At 43.3% G+C, this 20,612-nt stretch overlaps 1 protein-coding gene across 1 annotated transcript in view; it reads left to right on the plus strand.

Moving 5' to 3' along the window:
* LOC129855544 (protein O-linked-mannose beta-1,2-N-acetylglucosaminyltransferase 1-like) overlaps nt 1-16,230 on the plus strand; it is a 33,874-nt gene extending 17,644 nt beyond the window's left edge. The window contains exons 9-21 of the mRNA XM_055923319.1: nt 1,282-1,409; nt 1,521-1,591; nt 1,745-1,820; nt 1,945-2,028; nt 2,245-2,286; nt 2,382-2,440; nt 6,084-6,156; nt 10,294-10,422; nt 10,555-10,680; nt 10,873-10,982; nt 11,252-11,387; nt 12,645-12,754; nt 12,972-16,230. Of these exons, the coding sequence (XP_055779294.1) occupies nt 1,282-1,409; nt 1,521-1,591; nt 1,745-1,820; nt 1,945-2,028; nt 2,245-2,286; nt 2,382-2,440; nt 6,084-6,156; nt 10,294-10,422; nt 10,555-10,680; nt 10,873-10,982; nt 11,252-11,387; nt 12,645-12,754; nt 12,972-13,053 (1,226 nt within the window). The 3' untranslated portion in view covers nt 13,054-16,230. The remainder of the gene's footprint in view (nt 1-1,281; nt 1,410-1,520; nt 1,592-1,744; nt 1,821-1,944; nt 2,029-2,244; nt 2,287-2,381; nt 2,441-6,083; nt 6,157-10,293; nt 10,423-10,554; nt 10,681-10,872; nt 10,983-11,251; nt 11,388-12,644; nt 12,755-12,971) is intronic.
* Nucleotides 16,231-20,612: the final 4,382 nt, after the last annotated feature.

The following is a 20,612-nucleotide window of genomic DNA, read 5'->3' on the forward strand; positions in this document are numbered from 1 at the left end:
GATCCCAGGCGGTGTCACAGCTGACCGTGACTGGGAGACGCATGAGGCGGCGCACAATTGGCCCAGCGTCGTCCGGGTTAGGAGAGGGTTTGGTAGGCCTAGATTTCCTTGTCCCATCGCGCTTTAGCGACTCCTGTGGCGGGCCGGGCGCATGCATGCTGACACGGTCGCCAAGTGTACGGTGTTTCCTCCGAACATTGGTGCGGCTGGCTTCCGGGTTAAGCAGGCATTGTGTCAAGAAGCAGTGAGGCTTGGCGGGTCGTGTGTCTTAGGACGCATGGCTCTCGACCTTCGCCTCTCCCGAGTCCGTACAGGAGTTGCAGCGATGGGACAAGACTGTAACTACCACTTGGATACCACGAAATTGGGCGAGAAAAAACATTGGGGGCGTACTTTGCCCCCTTGATTTAGAACCTAACACTTCTTTTCACTTTATCATACATGGCAGTAATGTGGTGTGAATGCAGTGTTGTTGATCCTCTGTGTCTTTAAGTATTGTGGTGGGAACATCATGTTATGGGTATTCTTGTCACCAGCAGGGACTGGGAAGTTTGTCAGGATCAAATAAATATGAGGAGCAAAGCCCAGTTAAAAAAGTTAGAGGAAAACCTGCTGTAGTCTTCTGAAAAATGACACTATCCCAGGGTTAGGGTTTCAGCTGGACAATTACACAAATGTTAATACCAAAGGCACACCAGAATGGCTTTCCAAGAGGTGGTGAGTGTTCCAGAAAGGTGCTTTCTCAGTCCTGGTTTAATCTGCTTGAAAATCAGGTTTTTAAATATTGCTGTCCGTCAATGATTCCCAACCAAGTGTACTGAGCTTGAGCAATTTTGAGAAAAACAATTGATTTATGTTTCCCTAAGAGTTGTGCAAGGTTGGTATTATTAAAAATGATTCAAACTTATTTACAGCTGTGATGGCTGCCAAAGGTGCTTCCACCAAGTATTAACTCGGGTGTGAAGGCAAATGCAATCAATACGTCTTAATTTTTTATGAAGGTTCATTTTCAATATTTTGTCTTTTACTTTGAAAGTGTGGACTAGGTTGTGTAGATCGATTTAAAAATCGTGTGTAGACTGCAAGGGGTGTGTATACTTTCACTATGCATTGTAAGGTGGCTTTATGCTCTTGCACCATGTCAACCACCATCTCAACTCCTACTTGTCATGTGTGTTTTATACTGAATGCCACACTCGAAGTTCCCCTGTGGGGAAAAAATGTAATAAATGTGTCAGTTAATTGTAATTGGGTACCATTCTCCTCTCTCTCCCCCTGCAGATGCAGAGTGCCATTGGGCTGACACAGAGCTGAACAGGAGGAGGAAACTCTTCTGCAGTAAGGTGGAGGGCTACGGCAGCATCTGTAGCTGCAAAGACCCGGCCCCCATTGAGTTCAGCCCAGACCCAGTAAGGCCACGTTCCAAATGGCACCCTATTCATTGCACTAGTTTTTTTTTTTATAAGGGCCCGTCTGGATGATTGAACTCAAGCTGTCCCCCTTCCCCCTCCTTTCTCTAGCTCCCCAACAACAATGTGTTCAATGTTCCTGTGGCGGTCATCGCTGGGAACAGACCTAACTATCTGTACAGGTATGACTGTGATCCTGACGGGAAGGGGTCTGGAAGTAGGGTTCAGACCAGAAACATTGTTTTGATCTTACAAATCAGTGCTGGTTTTCTGAGGCCAAATAGCAAACCAAAATCTAATCAGGCAAACATTGTCTGATGTCCTATCATTATTAGGATGCTGAGGTCTCTGCTCTCGGCCCAGGGGGTCAACCCACAGATGGTCACAGTCTTCATCGATGGATACTATGAGGTACCGAGTTCCTTCTCTTTATCGTCACCCTCCTCCTTAACCATCTTCTCAACTGTAATGGTATTTCATTTATTGCGCTTAAAGTTGCATGCGTGCTTGCGTGCGTGTGTGTGTGTGCGTGCAGGAGCCCATGGATGTGGTGGAGCTGTTTGGACTGAAGGGGGTTCAACACACTCCCATCAGCATCAAGAATGCCAGAGTATCACAGGTGAGATGTCTCGTCACACTCAGAGCAGCCTCCATCACAGACCAGCTGAAACGGAGTCAGTCATACAGTCATTAGTCAACTAGAAGTCACTTATTTTGTCAAACACCAACAAATGAGACAATCAAAGGCAATGTCGTGTTGTAATGCACACAGTGTTTTGGCATCCATCACCCAGTCACTACCGCCTCCATGCATCTGTCTGCTCTCTCCTTTCAGCACTACAAAGCCAGTCTCACTGCAACCTTCAACCTACACCCAGTGAGTATTTTCACCTTTCTGTGCATCAAATCCAGATCAGTTATTATGGTGTGGTTGATTTCTGCCATTGCGGTTGACTTGTGATTGATTTGCAGGATGCTAACTTTGCCGTAGTCCTGGAGGAAGACCTAGATATCTCCATAGATTTCTTCAGGTAAGATCTCTATTGTTTTAGATTGATGGATTTGGATTTCACATGACTGGGAATACAGATATGCATCTGTTGGTCACAGATACCTTAAAAAAATAAAAAAAAGTAGGGACGAGGATCAGAAAACCATAAAGTTTGCATGGAGTTGATCAGGCTGTTGATTGTGGAATGTTGTCCCACTCCTCTTCAACGGCTGTGCGAAGATCCTGGATATTGGCGGGAACTGGATCACAGTGTTGTTCATGTCGATCCAGAGCGTCCCAAACATACTCAATGTGTGACATGTCTGGGTAGTATGCAGGTTATGGAAGAAATGGGACATTTTTAGCTTGCAGGAATTGTGTACAGATCCGAATTGTGTACAGATCCTTGCGACATGGGGCCGTGCATTATGCTGAAATATGAGGTGATGGCGGTGGATGAGTGGCACGACAAAGGGCCTCAGGATCCTGTCATGGTATCTCTGTGCATTCAAATTGCCATCTATAAAATGCAATTTTGTTCGTAGTTTATGCCTGCCCATACCATAAACCCATAGCAACATGGGTCACTATTCAAAACGTTGACATCAGCAAACCGCTCGCCCACACGATGCCATCTTCCCTGTACAGTTGAAACCGGAATTCATCCGTGAAGTGCACACTTCTCCAGTGTGCCAGTGGCCATCGGAGGTGAGCATTTACCCACTGAAGTCAGTTACAACGCCACGGTCAAGACCCTGGGTAGGATGACGAGCACGCAGATGTGCTTTCCTGAGACGGTTTCTGAGTTTGTGCAGAAGTTCTTCAGTTGTGAAAACCCACAGTTTCATCAGCTGTCCGGGTGGCTGGTCTCAGACAATCCCGCAGCTGAAGAAGCCAGGTGTGGAGTTCCTGGGCTGGTGTGGTTACACGTAGTCTGCAGTTGTGGGGCCAGTTGGACGTACTGCCAAATTCTCTAAAATGACATTGGACGCAGCTTATGGTATAGAAATTAGCATTCATGATGCAGTCAGCATGCCAATGCACGCTCCCTCAACTTGACATCTGTGGCATTGTTGTGTGACAACTGCACAGGTGCACCTGTGTAATCGTGCTGTTAAATCAGCTTCTCGATATGCCACACCTGTCATGTGGATGGATTATCTCGGCAAAAAGGAGAAATGCTCACTAACAGGGATGGATGTAAACACATTTTTGCACACCCTTTGAGAGAGCAGCTTTTTGTGCGTATGGAACATTTCTGGGATCTTTTATTGCAGCTCATGAAACATGGGACCAACACTTTACATGTGTGTATATACAGTGCATTCGGAAAGTATTCAGACCCCTTCCCTTCTCCACATTTTGTTACGTTACAGCCTTATTCTAAAATTGATCAAACAAATTCCCTCAATCTACACACAATACCCGATAATGACAAAGTGAAAACAGGTTTTATTTTATTTTTGAAAATTTATAAAAAACAGATACTTAAGTTTTCAAACTTTGCTATTGAGCTCCAGTGGATCCTGTTTCCATTGATTATCCTTGATGTTTCTACAACTTGATTAGAGTCAACCTGTGGTAAATTCAATTGATTGGACATGATTTGGAAAGGCACACACCTGTCTATATAAGGTCCTACAGTTGACACTGCATGTCAGAGCAAAGCAAAAGCCAAGCCATGAGGTTGAAGGAATTGTCCATAGAGCTCCAAGACGACAGGATTGTGTCGAGGCACAGATCTGGAAAAGGGTACCAAAACATTTCTGCAGCTTTGAAGGTCCCCAAGAACACAGTGGCCTCCATCATTCTTACATAGCATAAGTTTGGAACCACCAAGACTCTTCCTAGAGCCCTAACCCAGCCAAACTGAGCAATCAGGGGAAGAAGGGCCTTGGTCAGGGAGGTGAGCAAGAACCCAATGGTCACTCGTGATAGAGCTCAAGAGTTCCTCTGTGGAGATGGGAGAACCTTCCAGAAGGACAACCATCTCTGCAGCACTCCACCTATCGGGCCTTTATGGTAGAGTGGCCAGACGGAAGCCACTCCTCAGTAAAAGGCACATGACCGCCTGCTTGGAGTTTGTCCAAAGGCTCCTAAAGGACTCTGACCACGAGAAACAAGATTCTCTGGTCGGATGAAACCAAGATTGAACTCTTTGGCCTGAATGCCAACTGTCACGTCTGCAGGAAACCTGTCACCATCCCTACAGTGAAGCATGGTGGTGGCAGCATCATACTGTGGGAATGTTTTTTAGCGGCAGGAACTGGGAGACTAGACAGGACCAAGGCAAAGATGAACGGGGCAAAGGACAGAGCGATCCTTGACTAACACCTGCTCCAGAGGGCTCAGTACCTCAGACTGGGGTGACGGTTCACCTTCCAACAGGACAACGACCCTAAGTACACAGCCAAGACAATGCAGAATTGGCTTCGGGACAAGACTCAATGTCATTGAGTATACAGGTGTGCTAAGTACACCCAAATACAGGTGTGCTAAGCGTTTAGCGTCATACCCAAGAAGCCTCAAGGCTGTAATCCCTGGCAAAGGTGTTTCAACAAGTACTGAGTAAAGGGTCTGAATACTTATGTAAATGTCATATTTCAGTTAAAATTTTTATAAATATGTTAACATTTCAACAAACCTGTTTTTGCTTTGTCATAATGGTGTATTGTGTAGATTGTGGGCGGAAAACTACTTAATCCATTTTTTAATAAGGCTGTAACGCAAGAAAATGTGGAAACTGGAATCTGAATACTTTCCGAGTGCATTGGAAAGTATTCAGACCCCTAGACATTTCCCCCCCCCCCTTTTTTTTTTTACTTAACAGCCTTAAAATAGATTTGAAAAAAATCCAAATTCCTCATCAAGCTACGCACAATAACCCATAATGACAAAGCAAAAACAGGTTCCGAAATGTTTGCAAATGTATAAAAAATACAAATAAGTGATATGCCATTTACATAAGTATTCAGACCCGGGTCCTTGCTCATGACGAATTGAGGCTGTTCTGAGGGGTGAGGTGCAACTCAATGTTAGTAAGGTGTTTTTAATGTGTAGTACACTCAGGTGAGAGGGAGCGCGAGAGAGTGAGACTTCAATCTCAGCGCAAAGATCATTGGAAGGTTGTCAGTGAGTTTAATGTAGCCAAGTATGTGCTTTAGAATGAATATTACCATTATTGACCAAAAGGGGGCAGTAGATCCACATGCTTCCTGCTTTACTAAATCTCTCTCTCCTTTGTGTGCCCCAAGCATTAAATGTATTAACTGTTGAACATGTGCTACTTCTCCAGCTCTGTCCTCCGTTAACTAATGAGAAATGGCTCACAAACAGTTGGAGTATGGGGCCAACTGAATTCAATGCTTGTGTAACCTCGCAAACATGCTCTTCGAAAGAACTGGAAGAGATGGTTCAACTGTCACATACTGGAATGGAATGTATTTGTGGTAGGGAATCATAGACTCGGATCAGGTTTATTCATCCCCAGCATGAAGACATCCAAGTGTTGTGGTGAACTCATGCTGTTGTGGTAGTGACCATCGTCTTAAGTCAGATGGTGGTCATTCCGATGCGACTCTTGTCCCTCAACCAATGTGACAGATCAGTGCAGGCGGAATCGACGCGCCGTCTGAAATAAGGCAATGGTTGGTGACATTGTTATGGTTGTTGTTCCTGTCCAGTTTCCTGAGCCAGACCGTCCATCTGCTCAACGAGGACGACAGCTTGTACTGCATCTCAGCCTGGAACGACCAGGTCAGTGTCCTCCTCTCGATACTTTCCACCCTTTTTAAACGGTTTCTTTTCGTTGCTGTAGCTCAGTTGGTAAAGCATGGTGCTTGCAGTGCCGGGATAGTGGGTTCAATTCCCTTGGACCACTGTAACGTAAAATGTATGTATGCATGCATGCCATTTGCAGGCCCAAAGTGAGATTTGGTTAGGGGGCCCCCCACATGGAAAAACATTTGTGGCCCCTCTTGATGACGGAAAGAGAAATGAATGTTTTTAAAGTAAATTTCCTGCAATTCTACACATTTTGCCATACAGAGAATTCTTTTTTTTAAATGCCCACGAGTAGAATTTTACTTTTTTTCAGCTGAAAGACGATGCCAATAGCTTACCAATGATGTTGCACAACAATTTAAGTCAAGTCATTGTTTTAGTATGATATACTGTATTTGGAGTTGGAAATGGGAAATCCCGAAGTGGTAACTTATGATATTTTCAGTGCCAATGCCGTGTGTTTCCCCTACATGACGTGCTAATACTTTTCAGTCTCTTTCTTTTCAGAGCTGGGTTTTATTTGAATGTTACCACCCACCAGCATGGCATTGTTTATTAATCCGAAACACCTGCAAAGTTCTTTCTCTTCGAGTCGCGACTGAGCTGAGCAATATAATAGATGACGTTTGGCTGTACCAAACAGCTTTTCCCATAGCCTACACTTAGCTGCCTGAGATAGGGAGCAAATTAAACATATGTTTTTGCACCTCCACTTTTTTACCAGGAAATTATCATAATCCATTGGATAATTTGTCAAGTTTCACTTATTTTTGAGCTAGTCTGTATACAAAAATAAACTCAGCAAAAAAAGAAACGTCCCTTTTTCAGGAGCTTGTCTTTTAAAGATAATTCATAAAAATCCAAATAACTCCACAGGTCTTACTTGTAAAGGGTTTAAACACTGTTTCCCATGCTTGTTCAATGAACCATAAGCAATTAATGAACATGCACCTGTGGAACGGTCGTTAAGACACTAACAGCTTAGACGGTAGGCAATTAACGTCACAGTTATGAAAACTTAGGACACTAAAGAGGCCTTTCTACAGACTCTGAAAAACACCAAAAGAAAGATGCACAGTGTCCCTTCCCTGCTCATCTGCGTGAATTTGCCTTAGGCATGCTGCAAGGAGGCATGAGGACTGCAGATGTGGCCAGGGCAATAAATTGCAATGTCTGTACTGTGAGACGCCTAAAACAGCGCTATAGGGAGAAAGGATGGATAGCTGATCATCGTCGCAGTGGCAGACCACGTGTAACAACACCTGCACAGGATCGGTACATCTGAACATCACACCTGCGGGACAGGTACAGGATGGCAACAACAACTGCCCGAGTTACACCAGGGAACGCACAATCTCTCCATCAGTGCTCAGACTGTCCGCAATAGTCTGAGAGAGGGTGGACTGAGGGCTTGTAGGCCTGTTGTAAGGCAGGTCCTCATCAGCAATCACCGGCAACAACGTCACCTATGGGCACAAACCCACCGTCGCTGGACCAGACAGGACTGGCAAAAAGTGCTCTTCACTGTCGAGTCACGGTTTTGTCTCGCCAGGGGTGATGGTCGGAATGAGCGTACACCGAGGCCTGTACTCTGGGGCGGTGTGTCACACCATCATTGGACTGAGCTTGTTGTCATTGCAGGCAATCTCAACGCTGTGCGTTACAGGGAAGACATCCTCCTCCCTCATGTGGTACCCTTCCTGCAGGCTCATCCTGACATGACCCTCCAGCATGACAATGCCACCAGCCATACTGCTCGTTCTGTGCGTGATTTTCTGCAAGACAGGAATGTCAGTGTTATGCCATGGCCAGCGAAGAGCCCGGATCTCAGTCCCATTGAGCACGTCTTGGACCTGTTGGATCGGAGGGTGAGGGCTAGGGCCATTCCCCCCAGAAATATCCGGGAACTTGCAGGTGCCTTGGTGGAAGAGTGGGGTAACATCTCACAGCAAGAACAGGCAAATCTGGTGCAGTCCATGAGGAGGAGATGCACTGCAGTACTTAATGCAGCTGGCAGCTACACCAGATACTGACTTTTAATTTTTACCCCCCCCCACCCCTTTGTTCAGGGACACATTATTCAATTTCTGTCACATGTCTGTGGAACTTGTTCAGTTTGTCTCAGTTGTTGAATCTTGTTATGTTCATATAAATATTTACACATGTTAAGTTTGCTTAAAAAAGGGCCGTTGACAGTGAGAGGACGTTTCTTTTTTTGCTGAGTTTATATACACTAAGTGTAGAATCTCTTTTATTTAAGAACACCTTTTCTTTCCACGTTATAGACTGACCAGGTGCCTAACTCAATATTAGGAAGGTGTTCTTAATGTTTTGTACACTGAGTGTATATGACCATTTTATAAATGGTAAACTTGCATGTAACATGATTGCATTTTGGAACCCTGTTCCCCCCACCACCCCAAGATGAATGGTTTTGACCATGCTTCACTGTTTTTGATTGGTGCAGCTCGAAATCACAAGTGTTTATCCTGTATGATAAACCGGGTGGTTTTACATATCATTTGCGGAGTGCATCATGATGCAAAGTCATTGTAGCCTATGATTTGACTTCCCCTAGCTGTGAGAACCATGACATGCGCACAGGCTGACTTGTCACTGCTATAGCGCAGCTGAATAGCCTGCCAGCAGCCTACCACCGTGTTCATTACAATGTAGAACAACGCGACACTAATCCAAATCGTTCAATAGTTAGGCTTTCCATATTACTTTTTCTATTTCTATGGCGGATTCGGAGCCGCAATTTATGAAATATGCCAGGACTTTGGATATAACAATAGATGGCCAAGTCAAAGATACTGCTTTCCCTTATCCATCTGGTGAACATTTCCCTAATTGCTTATGACAAATTCAGCTCCAGAACCAGCTGTAGCCAGCTGGCTAATCTTTTGAATAAGGTGTAGCAACAACATAATATTAGCTGGATAAATAAGGTTAGCATGCTAGCTAAATACACTGACAGCTGTTAGGGCCCTAGTTGTGATTTCTCCACACCATGTGGAAATCAACACAACGTTCCCACCCCCAATTCGCGAATATGTATTAGCAGGCTGCGTCATTCTTCGGAGGTGGAACCTAAATGAGAATTTCCTCTATAGGACAGTAATTATGTAGAAATAGGGTTGGAATTGCCCTCTGGTGGGGGCCTTTTTAAAGTTCCAATTCTACACATTTTGCCATGACAATATGATATCTGAGTGAGAATGACTAACAAAATCAATGGGCCCATGGAGGACAGGGTCCCTGGGCACGTGCCCAGTCGGTATTTGGCCATGATTACTACAAGTTTAGATGGCTGGTTAGACTACCTACCAATCAAAACATTGACATGGCTAATCGAATGACTGACATAACAAAAAAAATTGCTGTTGCACAACCAAATTTCAAAATTGCACCTGGTATATTTGACTATTCTTCCTCTCAATAGTAAGTTGAGACACTGACTGAGTTCTGCCTTAAGGGTCTGGGGGCCCTAAAGGCGTCAGCATGCTTCAGTTCGGCTGGCGGCTAGCCGAACCAACGAGTGTGCTAACATACCCCCTTAATAGACCTTCGCTTGAAAAAAGAGAAAAAATGTACACTTACTCAAATTAGTCAGACTCAATCTAAAATAACTCAAGAAATGTCATACATTTTTCTGTTTTTGCAGAGGATCTTAGTTGTAAAAATAAACATCTAACTAAGCTGTTTGGTGCAGTATTTCTCAATTAAAACATTTGCATGAAAATGAGTCTCAATGAATGACAACAAAGACTTTATTGAAGAATCCCTACTCTTGGCCAATCACTGATGAAGGGGCGTAGACTTCGGCTTTGAACTTCGGCTTGCCTCTAGAAAAAAATGTTGTGTGCCCAAACAGCCTTAAAACCCACAATGAACAAAAACGTTACGAAATGTCATAATATATGCACTAACTCTTCCGAACTGTTTTGGCTGGGAAGCATGCAGACACCGCTTATTTCGCTTATGCCTTGAGCTGGCCCTGCACGCATGACACTAAGTTGCTTTGGATAAAAGCGTCTGGGAATTGCCATATATTACTGTAATGTGTGGAAATAGTGTTTTATGTAGTTTTTAATATCTGCTATGCAGGGTTATGAGCACACAGCAGAGGACCCAGCTCTCCTCTACAGAGTGGAGAGTATGCCAGGCCTGGGCTGGGTGCTGAAGAAGAGTCTCTACAAGGACGAACTGGAGCCCAAGTGGCCCACGCCTGAGAAGGTACTAGCACATGTGCGTGCAGTGTTTCCGAAACTGATAGTTAATATTTTCTCTGTGTGATAATGACAACACGTGTGTGTGTGTGTGTGTGTGTGTGTGTGTGTGTGTGTGTGTGTGTGTGTGTGTGTGTAGCTGTGGGACTGGGACATGTGGATGCGTATGCCAGAACAGAGGAAAGGCAGAGAGTGTATCATCCCTGACGTGTCCCGCTCCTACCACTTTGGCATCATCGGACTCAACATGAACGGCTACTTCCACGTAAGGCCCTCTTCTTCACTACTAGAATACTATGGTATAGCCTTTCATGCCGTCTGCTCAGCCTGGTATCCATTTTAAAGTGAACTTGATGAATCGGGATACTGACATATTTTCTCAGTGGGTTTTCATAAGCTGATTACGGGTTTGACCGGTCTTGCAATTGAGTGTTACTTCCTAATTGATCTCCTCTAGGAAGTGTATTTCAAGAAGCACAGGCTCAACACGGTTCCTAATGTCCAGCTGAAGAATGTAGACGGCTTGAAGAAAGATGCCTACGAGCTGGAGATTCAGAACTTACTTAAGTGAGTGAGCATGTATCAGATATAGTCCACAAATTAAGCTGTGTGTGGGTTTAAAAAAATATGCATGTATTTCCACCGAGATTCGCTTTTAAATGGATAGTCGTTGCCTCAATAACTGTACGTCTATGGGAACAGCTAGCATGTCAATGCTCTAACGCTAGTAGCAAAGTACACCCCCCCCCCCCGCTACCCTTGCCACCACTGCTGAAATAAATCCTGGGGAAAACATTTTGGTGACTAACGTGTGTGTTATTCTGTGTTGTGCTCAGGGAGGCTGATGTACTGGACCACAGTAAGAACCCATGTGAGGACTTGTTCATCCCCGATACAGAGGGGAAGACCTATGTCATGTACATCAAGATGGAGCTGGAGACTGACACATCCACCTGGACTGAGCTTGCCAAGGTAGAGGGGGAGGGATTGAAAGGGAGGGAGGGGAGATATCGAGACAAGCTCTTTTCAATATACAGTGCCTTCGGAAAGTATTCAGATGAGACGTTTCTACAACTTGATTGGAGTCCACCTGTGGTCAATTCAATTGATTGGACATGATTTGGAAAGGCACACACCTGTTTATATAAGGTCCCACAGTTGGCAATCCAAGACTCTTCCTAGAGCTGGCCACCTGGCCAAACTGAGCAATCAGAGGAGAAGGGCCTTGGTCAGTGAGGTGATCAAGAACCTGATGAACACTCTGACAGAGCTCCAGAGTTCCTCTGTGGAGATGGGAGAACCTTCCAGAAGCAAAACCATATCTGCAGCACTTTACCAATCAGGATTTATGGTAGAGTGGCCAGACTGAAGCCACTCCTCAGTAAAAGGCACATGACCGCCCACTTGGAGTTTGCCAAAAGGCTCCTAAATGACTGTCGGACCATGAGACCCAAGATTCTCTGGTCCGATTGAACTATTTGGCCCTATTGAACTATTTGGCCCTCACGTCTGGAGGAAACCTGGCACCATTTCTACAGTGAAGCATGGTGGTGGCAGCATCATTCTGTGGGGATGTTTTTCAGCGGCAGGGACAGGGAGACTAGTCAGGATCGAGGGAAAGATGAACGGCGCCAAGTAGAGAGATCCTTGATTTAAAACCTGCTAAAGATTGCAACAGGACAACGACCCTAAGCACACAGCCAAAACAATGCAGGAGTGGCTTTTGGAGCCCAGACTTCAACCCGATCGAACATCTCTTGAGACCTGAAAATAGCTGACAGAGCTTGAGAGGATCTGCAGAGAAGAATGTGAGAAACTCCCCAAATACAGGTGTGCCAAGCTTGTAGTGTCCTACCCAGGAAGACTTGAGGCTCTAATCTCTGCCAAAGGTTCTTCAACAAAGTACTGAGTAAAGGGTCTGAAAATGTATGTACATGTGATATTTCTGTTTTTTATGTCTACAAACCTGTTTTTGCTTTGTCATTATGGGGTATTGTGTATATATTGGTGAAGGAAATAACAATTCAATCAATTTTAGAATAAGGCTGAAACGTAACAAGATGTGGAAAAAGTTAAAGGAATGCACTGTAGGTAGAGGTTTTTAACCTTAAAACGAATTCGTACGAAACTCGTGGCTGTTTTTTGTTGTATTTTTTATAGTTTTTTTTCTTTGCCTGGTCTTTCTCTGAAGAGTGTTTTGTGGACTAACGTGTGTGCTGTCCTCCTCAGTGTCTCCATGTGTGGGATCTGGATGTGAGAGGGTACCACAACGGCCTGTGGAGGCTCTTCAGGAAGAGGAACCATGTCCTGGTTGTGGCCGTTCCTATCTCGCCATACTCGTAAGTTATTATAGTGCGTCACTGTGGTTATGGTTAAGGCCCCTCGGCACATTTTTATTTGATTTAACTCGGCAAGTCAGTTAAGAACAAATTGCAGTACTTCACAATAGAATGACAATTTATACTCAACTTAAAAAAACACAAACAGAACAGAATCCCATCCAATTTATTTTCAACTGCTAATATCTATATTTTTTCCCTCTCTTCAATTGTTCAGTGTGAAGAAGCCAGTGAACGTTACACCCATCCACCTAGAGCCTCCGCCCAAAGAAGAGGGAGCCCCCATGGAGCAGCGTTAGCCCAACACCACCACACACCCTCTCACAATGCTCTCGACTGGTATTACGGTCATTCTTGCAGGGGCTTGGGGCGTCGGAGAGCCATTCTTTCTTTACACTACAACACTCAGAGGGGGGTATGTGGTGTAGATGTGATCCACTGCCTACTGAGGTAGCTTGAGAATCTTGATTCCTGAGGTCAGATTTGGCGGCAGATCCGTTTCTTTACACTGCAAAAATAGTCTCTTTTGAGACCGGTTTCAAAATAGTGTCGTGTAAAAGGTGGAGTAGCTCAACACCACCACACACACTCTCTAGCCTGGCCTTAACGCCTGCACCCTTACACTACTACCAACACCACCCTCCTGGCCTTAACACAGACAGCAAGGCTTCTTGGAAGTGGTGCTTTTACGGTGGTGGTCAGACACTGACTGGACTGAACCACGGATCATCATTTGTCTTTCACTGTGTGGAGGTTCCCTAAAGGTTTTTGACGAAGTTGGAGATTGACCGTATTAGGCTGTGCCACAGGATTCCGTCCAAATGGTTACGTGTATATATAGCTATGCCCCTTACTGACACTCCACCTGTGAATTCTCGGAGAAGAGGAGAGGGGACAGAGGCTGGACCAGGGAGGAGTACAAAAGGGATCTGTTAACATTTACTGCGTCTCCTTTACGACGGTTGGATGATGTATGGAAGAAACAAACTGGATGAAAAGGGAGAGGGAGGATAATTGACGCTCAAATCTCAACCCCAGCTTTGTGGGGACACACCCGCATAAATAAGTGGCTTCTGATGAAACTTGCCCAACCAGAAAATATTGTATTTTTATTTTATTTCCAAGTGCTTTGTCAATCCTGTATACATTTTAACTTATTTTAATTTATTTAACTTGCCAGTATATCAACGAACAAGTGGTTGAAATGTTTTATTAATATCAATATTTTTTTAGGCCTAACGTTTGCAGATCTGATATACTAATGTACAGTTGAAGTCAGAACCTTACATACACCTTAGCCAAATACATTTAAACTCAGTTTTTCACAATTCCTGACATTTAATCAGAGTAAAAATTCCCTGTCGTTTCAGGGTAGCCTTCCACAAGCTTCCCACAATAAGTTGGGTGAATTTTGGCCCATTCCTCCTGACAGAGCTGGTGTAACTGAGTCAGGTTTGTTGGCCTCCTTGCTCTTACATGCTTTTTCAGTTCTGCCCACAAATCTTCTATGGGATTGAGGTCAGGGCTTTGTGATGGCCACTCCAATACCTTGACTTTGTTGTTCTTAAGCCATTTCGCCACAACTTTGGAAGTATGCTTGGGGTCATTGTCCATTTGGAAGACCCATTTGCGACCAAGCTGTAACTTCCTGACTGACGTCTTGAGATGCTGCTGCAATATATCCACATAATTTTCATACCTCATGATACCATCTATTTTGTGAAGTGCACCAGTCCCTCCTGCAGCAAAGCACCCCCACAACATGATGCTGCCACCCCTGTGCTTCACGGTTGGGATGGTGTTCTTCGGCTTGCAAGCCTCCCTCTTTTTCCTCCAAACATAACGATGGTCATTGTGGCCAAGCAGTTCTATTTTTCTTTCATCAGACCAGAGGACATTTCTCCAAAAAATATGATCTTTGTCCTCATGTGCAGTTGCAAACCGTAGTCTGGCTTTTTTATGGCGGTTTTGGAGCAGTGGCTTCTTCCTTGCTGAGCAGCCTTTCAAGTTATGTCGATATAGGACTCGTTTTACTGTGGATATAGATACTTTTGTACCCGTTTCTCCCAGTATCTTCACAAGGCCCTTTGCTGTTGTTCCGGGATTGATTTGCACTTTTCGCACCACAGTACGTTCATCTCTAGGAGACAGAACGCGTCTCCTTCCTAAGCGGTATGACGGCTTTGTGGTCCCATGGTGTTCATACTTGCGTACTATTGTTTGTACAGATGAACGTTGTACCTTCAGGCGCTTGGAAATTGCTCCCAAGGAGGAACCAGACTTGTGGAGGTCTACAATTTTTTTCCTGAGGTCTTGGCTGATTTCTTTTCATTTTCCCATGATGTCAAGCGAAGAGGCACTGAGTTTGAAGGTAGGCCTTGAAATACATCCACAGGTACACCTCCAATTGACTCAAATTATGTCAATTAGCCTATCAGAAGCTTCTAAAGCCATGACATAATTTTCTGGAATTTTCCAAGCTGCTTAAAGGCACAGTCAACTAGTGTATGTAAACTTCTGATCCACTGGAATTGTGATACAATCTGAACAGCGGAAATAATCTGTCTGTAAACAATTGTTGGAAAAATGACTTGTCATGCACAAAGTAGATGTCCTAACCGACTTGCCAAAACTATAGTTTGTTAACAAATTTGTGGAGTGGTTGAAAAACGAGTTTTAATGACTCCAACCTAAGTGTATGTAAACTTCTGACTTCAACTGTTAGATTTATCTATCTATATATGTATCTGAATAAAAAGGCTCCTCTTATTATAATTTTTTCATTAACCTATGTTTAACGTGCTAGTCGTTGCAGATTAGGCACATAAGAGATATGGCACCCTATTCCCCATATAATGCACTGAGATCTGAGCCCTGTGGGTCCCGGACAAAAGTCGTACACTCTTTAAGGAATAGGGTGCCATTTGCCACGCAAAGAACAGTGGTTAACATCAACCCGTGAACACTAAAGTCTGTTTCTGCACATATATGATGGTCTCTGCACAGTGTGGTTGAGAGACATTTCAAGGTACTACTAGTGGAGTATTTCAGAAAGCCTATCACTTTTTAAATTTTTTTTGGGATATGTTATCAGTATCTACTGTAGGGTTGAATGGTGATGAAATTGTTTGTAAAAGTAGGTATACTGTATCTCCGTTTTTGCAGTGTGGCTGCAGTGCGTTTCATCAGTACCATGCCGATATCCTGCAGCTAACAATGTTTTTCATTTCAGTCATAATAACCACTTGTTATTTTGCTGTGTGTGTGTGTGTGTGTGTGTGTGCGCGCGCACGCGCAATGGACATTTCAGTGGGAAGAACTTGGTCATGAGATCATCTCGTTGTCTAGCTCTACAGTCCTCTAATTTCAAAGACGGATCTATTATAATGGAAGCTTGTCTGCTTGATAATGGTCCATAAAATATTTGTTTTGCAGTATTAGTCTTTCTCAATGAAATGAATAAATATGTTTTTTAATTCTGGTGTCAGTTTTCCTTGCAGTGTTTGTATTATTGATTGGGGGAGTTGCAGTGAAAGAATGCTTAGGTGTGTGATTAACATAAGCATGTGAATTTTTAATAGAGGTGAATCTACAGCAGGCATAACATTGATTTATTACTTTGGAGTATTTGTAATTTTCTCGTTCTTGGTTTGGTTGTTTTCTCTTATTCTGTCTCCCATACAGTGTGGAAAGTAATACAACCAAGACTAATACAAAACTGCGCGCACACACTTTGTAATCAAAACTTCCTCCATCTACAAATCAGTATATGTTGTTGCGAACTGATTTAATACCCGGGTGTGTATTATCTCTCATATATGTAGGAACATACTGTTAAAAAACAATCTGATAACACCAAGGCAACCTATCAGACACGGCACTACAATTACAACCATTCAACAAAACATCTCGGCAGACATTTTTGGCCAGGTAACAACACATGTACCTGGACCCCACCGTGGCTTCCACCTAGGAGAGGGAAACGTGTTCGGAAGATTAGATTACAGCTATAATGACATGGCTTTAATTACATGTAACAGCCTCTGTTTCCAACACTAGCTGTCATTATGGCCACAAGGTTTTCCTGATATGACCAGACCCACATATGACTGAACCATAACAGGACAAAACCCTTAGTCCTTCCCTAGTTGAAATATCCTATAGGATGAGTGATTTTCCAATAGGATTCTCACAATCCTATAAGATATGTCACCTCTACCAGAATCCTATTGGACAACTTTTTTCCTATTGGATCTTATAGGATTTTGTCACCTGTATCGGAATCATGGAATCCCATTGGACAACGTTTTCCCTATTGGATCTTATAGGATTTTGTGTCACCTGTATCAGAATCATGGAATCCTATTGGACTACTTTTTTTCCTTTTTTCACCCCATTCAGAATCCTATTAGTCCTTTTTTTCTTCTTAATTGAACCCAATAAATTATAGTTTGTCATAAGTTCCAGCACAATACAACAACATTAATTACTTAATTTTCGTTAATTGGGAACAATATTTTGATATTAATTATTCACCTTTAAGGCTGACGATGTCACTGAGTTTGAAGGTAGGCCTTGAAATACATCCACAGGTACACCTCCAATTGATTCAAATTATGTCAATTAGTCTATCAGAAGCTTCTAACGCCATGACTTAATTTTCTTGAATTTTCCAAGCTGTTTAAAGGCACAGTCAACTAGTGTATGTAAACTTCTGACCCACTGGAATGGTGATACAGTGAATTATAAGTGAAATAATCTGTAAACAATTGTTGGAAAAATTAATGGTGTCATGCACAAAGTAGATGTCCTAACCGACTTGCCAAAACTATAGTTTGTTAACAAGAAATTTGTGGAGTGGTTGAAAAACGAGTTTTAATGACTCCAACCTAAGTGTATGTAAACTTCCGACTTCAACTGTATTTGCATCAGATGCAAAGGTTGCATCTGTTTTTCCTTTAGATAAATGTAAGGTTTTTGAGGACGTGAGTGAAGAAGGTGTAACAAATATAGGTTTTTGCTTTGTCTCATCTATCCCTTTTATTCATGAGGAAAACAATGGCACAAAAAACAGGTACATCTGGCCTATTGTTTGGTATCCCTCTGTGGGTGTCTCACCCTATTACGTTTATGGAATGCATCCTAAATGACACCCTATTCCATATATAGTGCACTACTTTTGACCAGAACTTTATGAGACCTGGTCAAAAGTAGTGCACTATTTAGGGGATATTGAACCATTGGCTGCCATGGTCTCACCTGAACAGCACTGAGCCGTGCCTGTTCCTGGCTACAGTGTCTAGTCGGCAGCAGGTGGGTGGGTAGCTGCCTCACTCTGTTCGGAGTAGTACGAGTCAGTAAAGTCTGTGTAGTTGGTGAAGCCACAGCAGTTCATCTTCAAGGACATGGAGAGAAAGAGAGAAAATCTGAGATACTCTGTAATGTTGTAGCATTTTCTCAGCAATCGCTTGAGTGACATGCTAACAACAATGACTGGGGAATTGAAAAGTGTTTTAGGTGGATGGGTATACTAGCTAGTGTTCACCACAATGAAGGCATTCTTCCATGAGTAGTTATTGATTTATCGTTCAATAAAAAGCAACATGACATTGACGGTTATGTAACGAACAGCTTTTCTTTGGCACTCTGAGTAGACCAGAGGTATCAAAAGTATCCGGCCCGCGGGTGGTTTGTGAGGAAACTAACTCAATGTACTTTAAAATGACTAAAACCAAACCGAAACTGTGTAGAAATAATGTACCTACAGTGCCCTCAAAGTATTCACATCGCTTTACTTTTTACACATTAGGTTATGTTACAAAGTGGGATTAAAATGTATTTCATTGTCAATTTTTTGTCAACGATACACACACAATACTCTGTCATGTCAAAGTGTAAGAAAAATTATATCTATTTTTTTATGTATGAAAAATAAAACACTAATATATAACTGCTCAGCCGCAAAGTAGTAGGCCACACAAGCTCATAGAAAGGGACCGGCAAGAGCTGAATCGTGTAGCGTGTAAAAATCGTCTTTCCTCGGTTGCAACACTCACTACCGAGCTCCAAACTGCCTCTGGAAGCAATGTCAGCACAATAACTGTTCGTCTGGAGCTTCATGAAATGGGTTTCCATGGCCGGACAGCCACACACAAGCCTACGATCACCATGAGCAATGCCAAGCGTTGGCTAGAGTGGTGTAAAGCTCGCTGCCAATGGACTCTGGAGCAGTGGAAACGTGTTCTCTGGAGTGATGACTCACGCTTCACCATCTGGCAGTCTGATGGACAAATCTGGGTTGGTAGATGCCAGGAGAACGCTACCTGCACGAATGCATAGTGCCAACTGTAAAGTTTGGTGGAGGAGGAATAATGATCTGGGGCTGTTTTTCATGGTTCTGGCTAGGCCCCTTAGTTTCAGTGAAGGGAAATCTTAACGCTACAGCATATAATGACATTCTAGACGATTCTGTGCTTCCACCTTTGTGGCAACAATTTGGGGAAGGCTCTTTCCTGTTTCAGCATGACAATGCCACCGTGCACAAAGCGAGGTCTATACAGAAATGGTTTGTCGAGATCGGTGTGGAAGAACTTGACTGGCCTCCACAGAGCCCTGACCTCAACCCCATCGGACACCTTTGGGATGAATTGGAACGCCAACTGCGAGCCATGCCTAATGGCCCAACATCAGTGCCCGACCTCACTAATGTTCTTGTGGCTGAATGGAAGCAAGTGAATTTGGAAGGATGTTCGACGAGCAGATGTCCACATACTTTTGGTCATTTAGTGTATCTTGATTAGATAAGTGTTCAACCCTCTGAGTCAATACATGTTAGAATCACATTTGGCAGAGATTAGAGCTGTGAGTCTAGGAGCTTTGCATACCTGGATTGTACAACATTTGATTTTTAAAATCCTCTGTCAAGATGGTTGTTGATCATTGCTAGACAGCCAAGACCATTTTCAGGTCTTGCCATAGATTGTCAAGCCAATTTAAGTGAAAACTGTAGCTAGGCCACTCAGGAACATTAAATGTTGTCTTGGTAAGCAACTCCAGTGTATATTTGGCCTTGGGTTTTAGGTTATTGTCCTGCTGAAAGGTGAATTTGTTTCCCAGTGTCTGTTGGGAGCAAACTGAACCAGGTTTTCCTATAGGATTATGCCTTTTGCTCTATTACGTTTATTTTCTATCCTAAATAACTCCTTAGTCCTCCTTGCCTAGATGACAAGCATACCCATAACATGATGCAGCCAACACTATGCTTGAAAATTTGAAGAGTGGTACTCAGGGATGTGTTGTGTTGGATTGGCCCCAAACATAACACTTTGTATTCAGGACAAAAATATAATTTCTTTGCCACATTTTTTTGCAGTATTCCTTTAGTGCCTTATTGCAAACAGGATGCAAGTTTTGGAATTTTTGTTTTCTGTACAAGCTTCCTTCTGTCACACCCTGGCCTTAGTTTTCTTTGTTTTCTTAATTATTTTAGTTAGGTCAGGGTGTGACATGGGGAATGTATGTGTTTTTGTAGTGTCTAGGGTGGTTGTAAGGTTTAGGGGGTTTATTAGAGTAGTTGGGTTTATGTTTAGTATAGAAGTCTAGCTGTGTCTATGGTTGAGTGTAGGTATCTAGGAAAGTCTATGGTTGCCTGAATTGGGTCTCAATTAGAGACAGCTGGTTATTGTTGTCTCTGATTGGGAGCCATATTTAAGGCAACCATAGGCTTTAGCTGTTTGTGGGGAATTGTCTATGTTGAACGTAAGTAGTTTGTGTGTGCACTTGCGTTTGTAGCTTCACGGTCGTTTGTTGTTTTGGTTAGTTTGTGTATAGTGTTTGTTTTGTGTTTTTTCCCTCTCTT

This window comes from Salvelinus fontinalis, chromosome 5 (assembly GCF_029448725.1).
Source record: "Salvelinus fontinalis isolate EN_2023a chromosome 5, ASM2944872v1, whole genome shotgun sequence".
NCBI lineage: Eukaryota > Metazoa > Chordata > Actinopteri > Salmoniformes > Salmonidae > Salvelinus > Salvelinus fontinalis.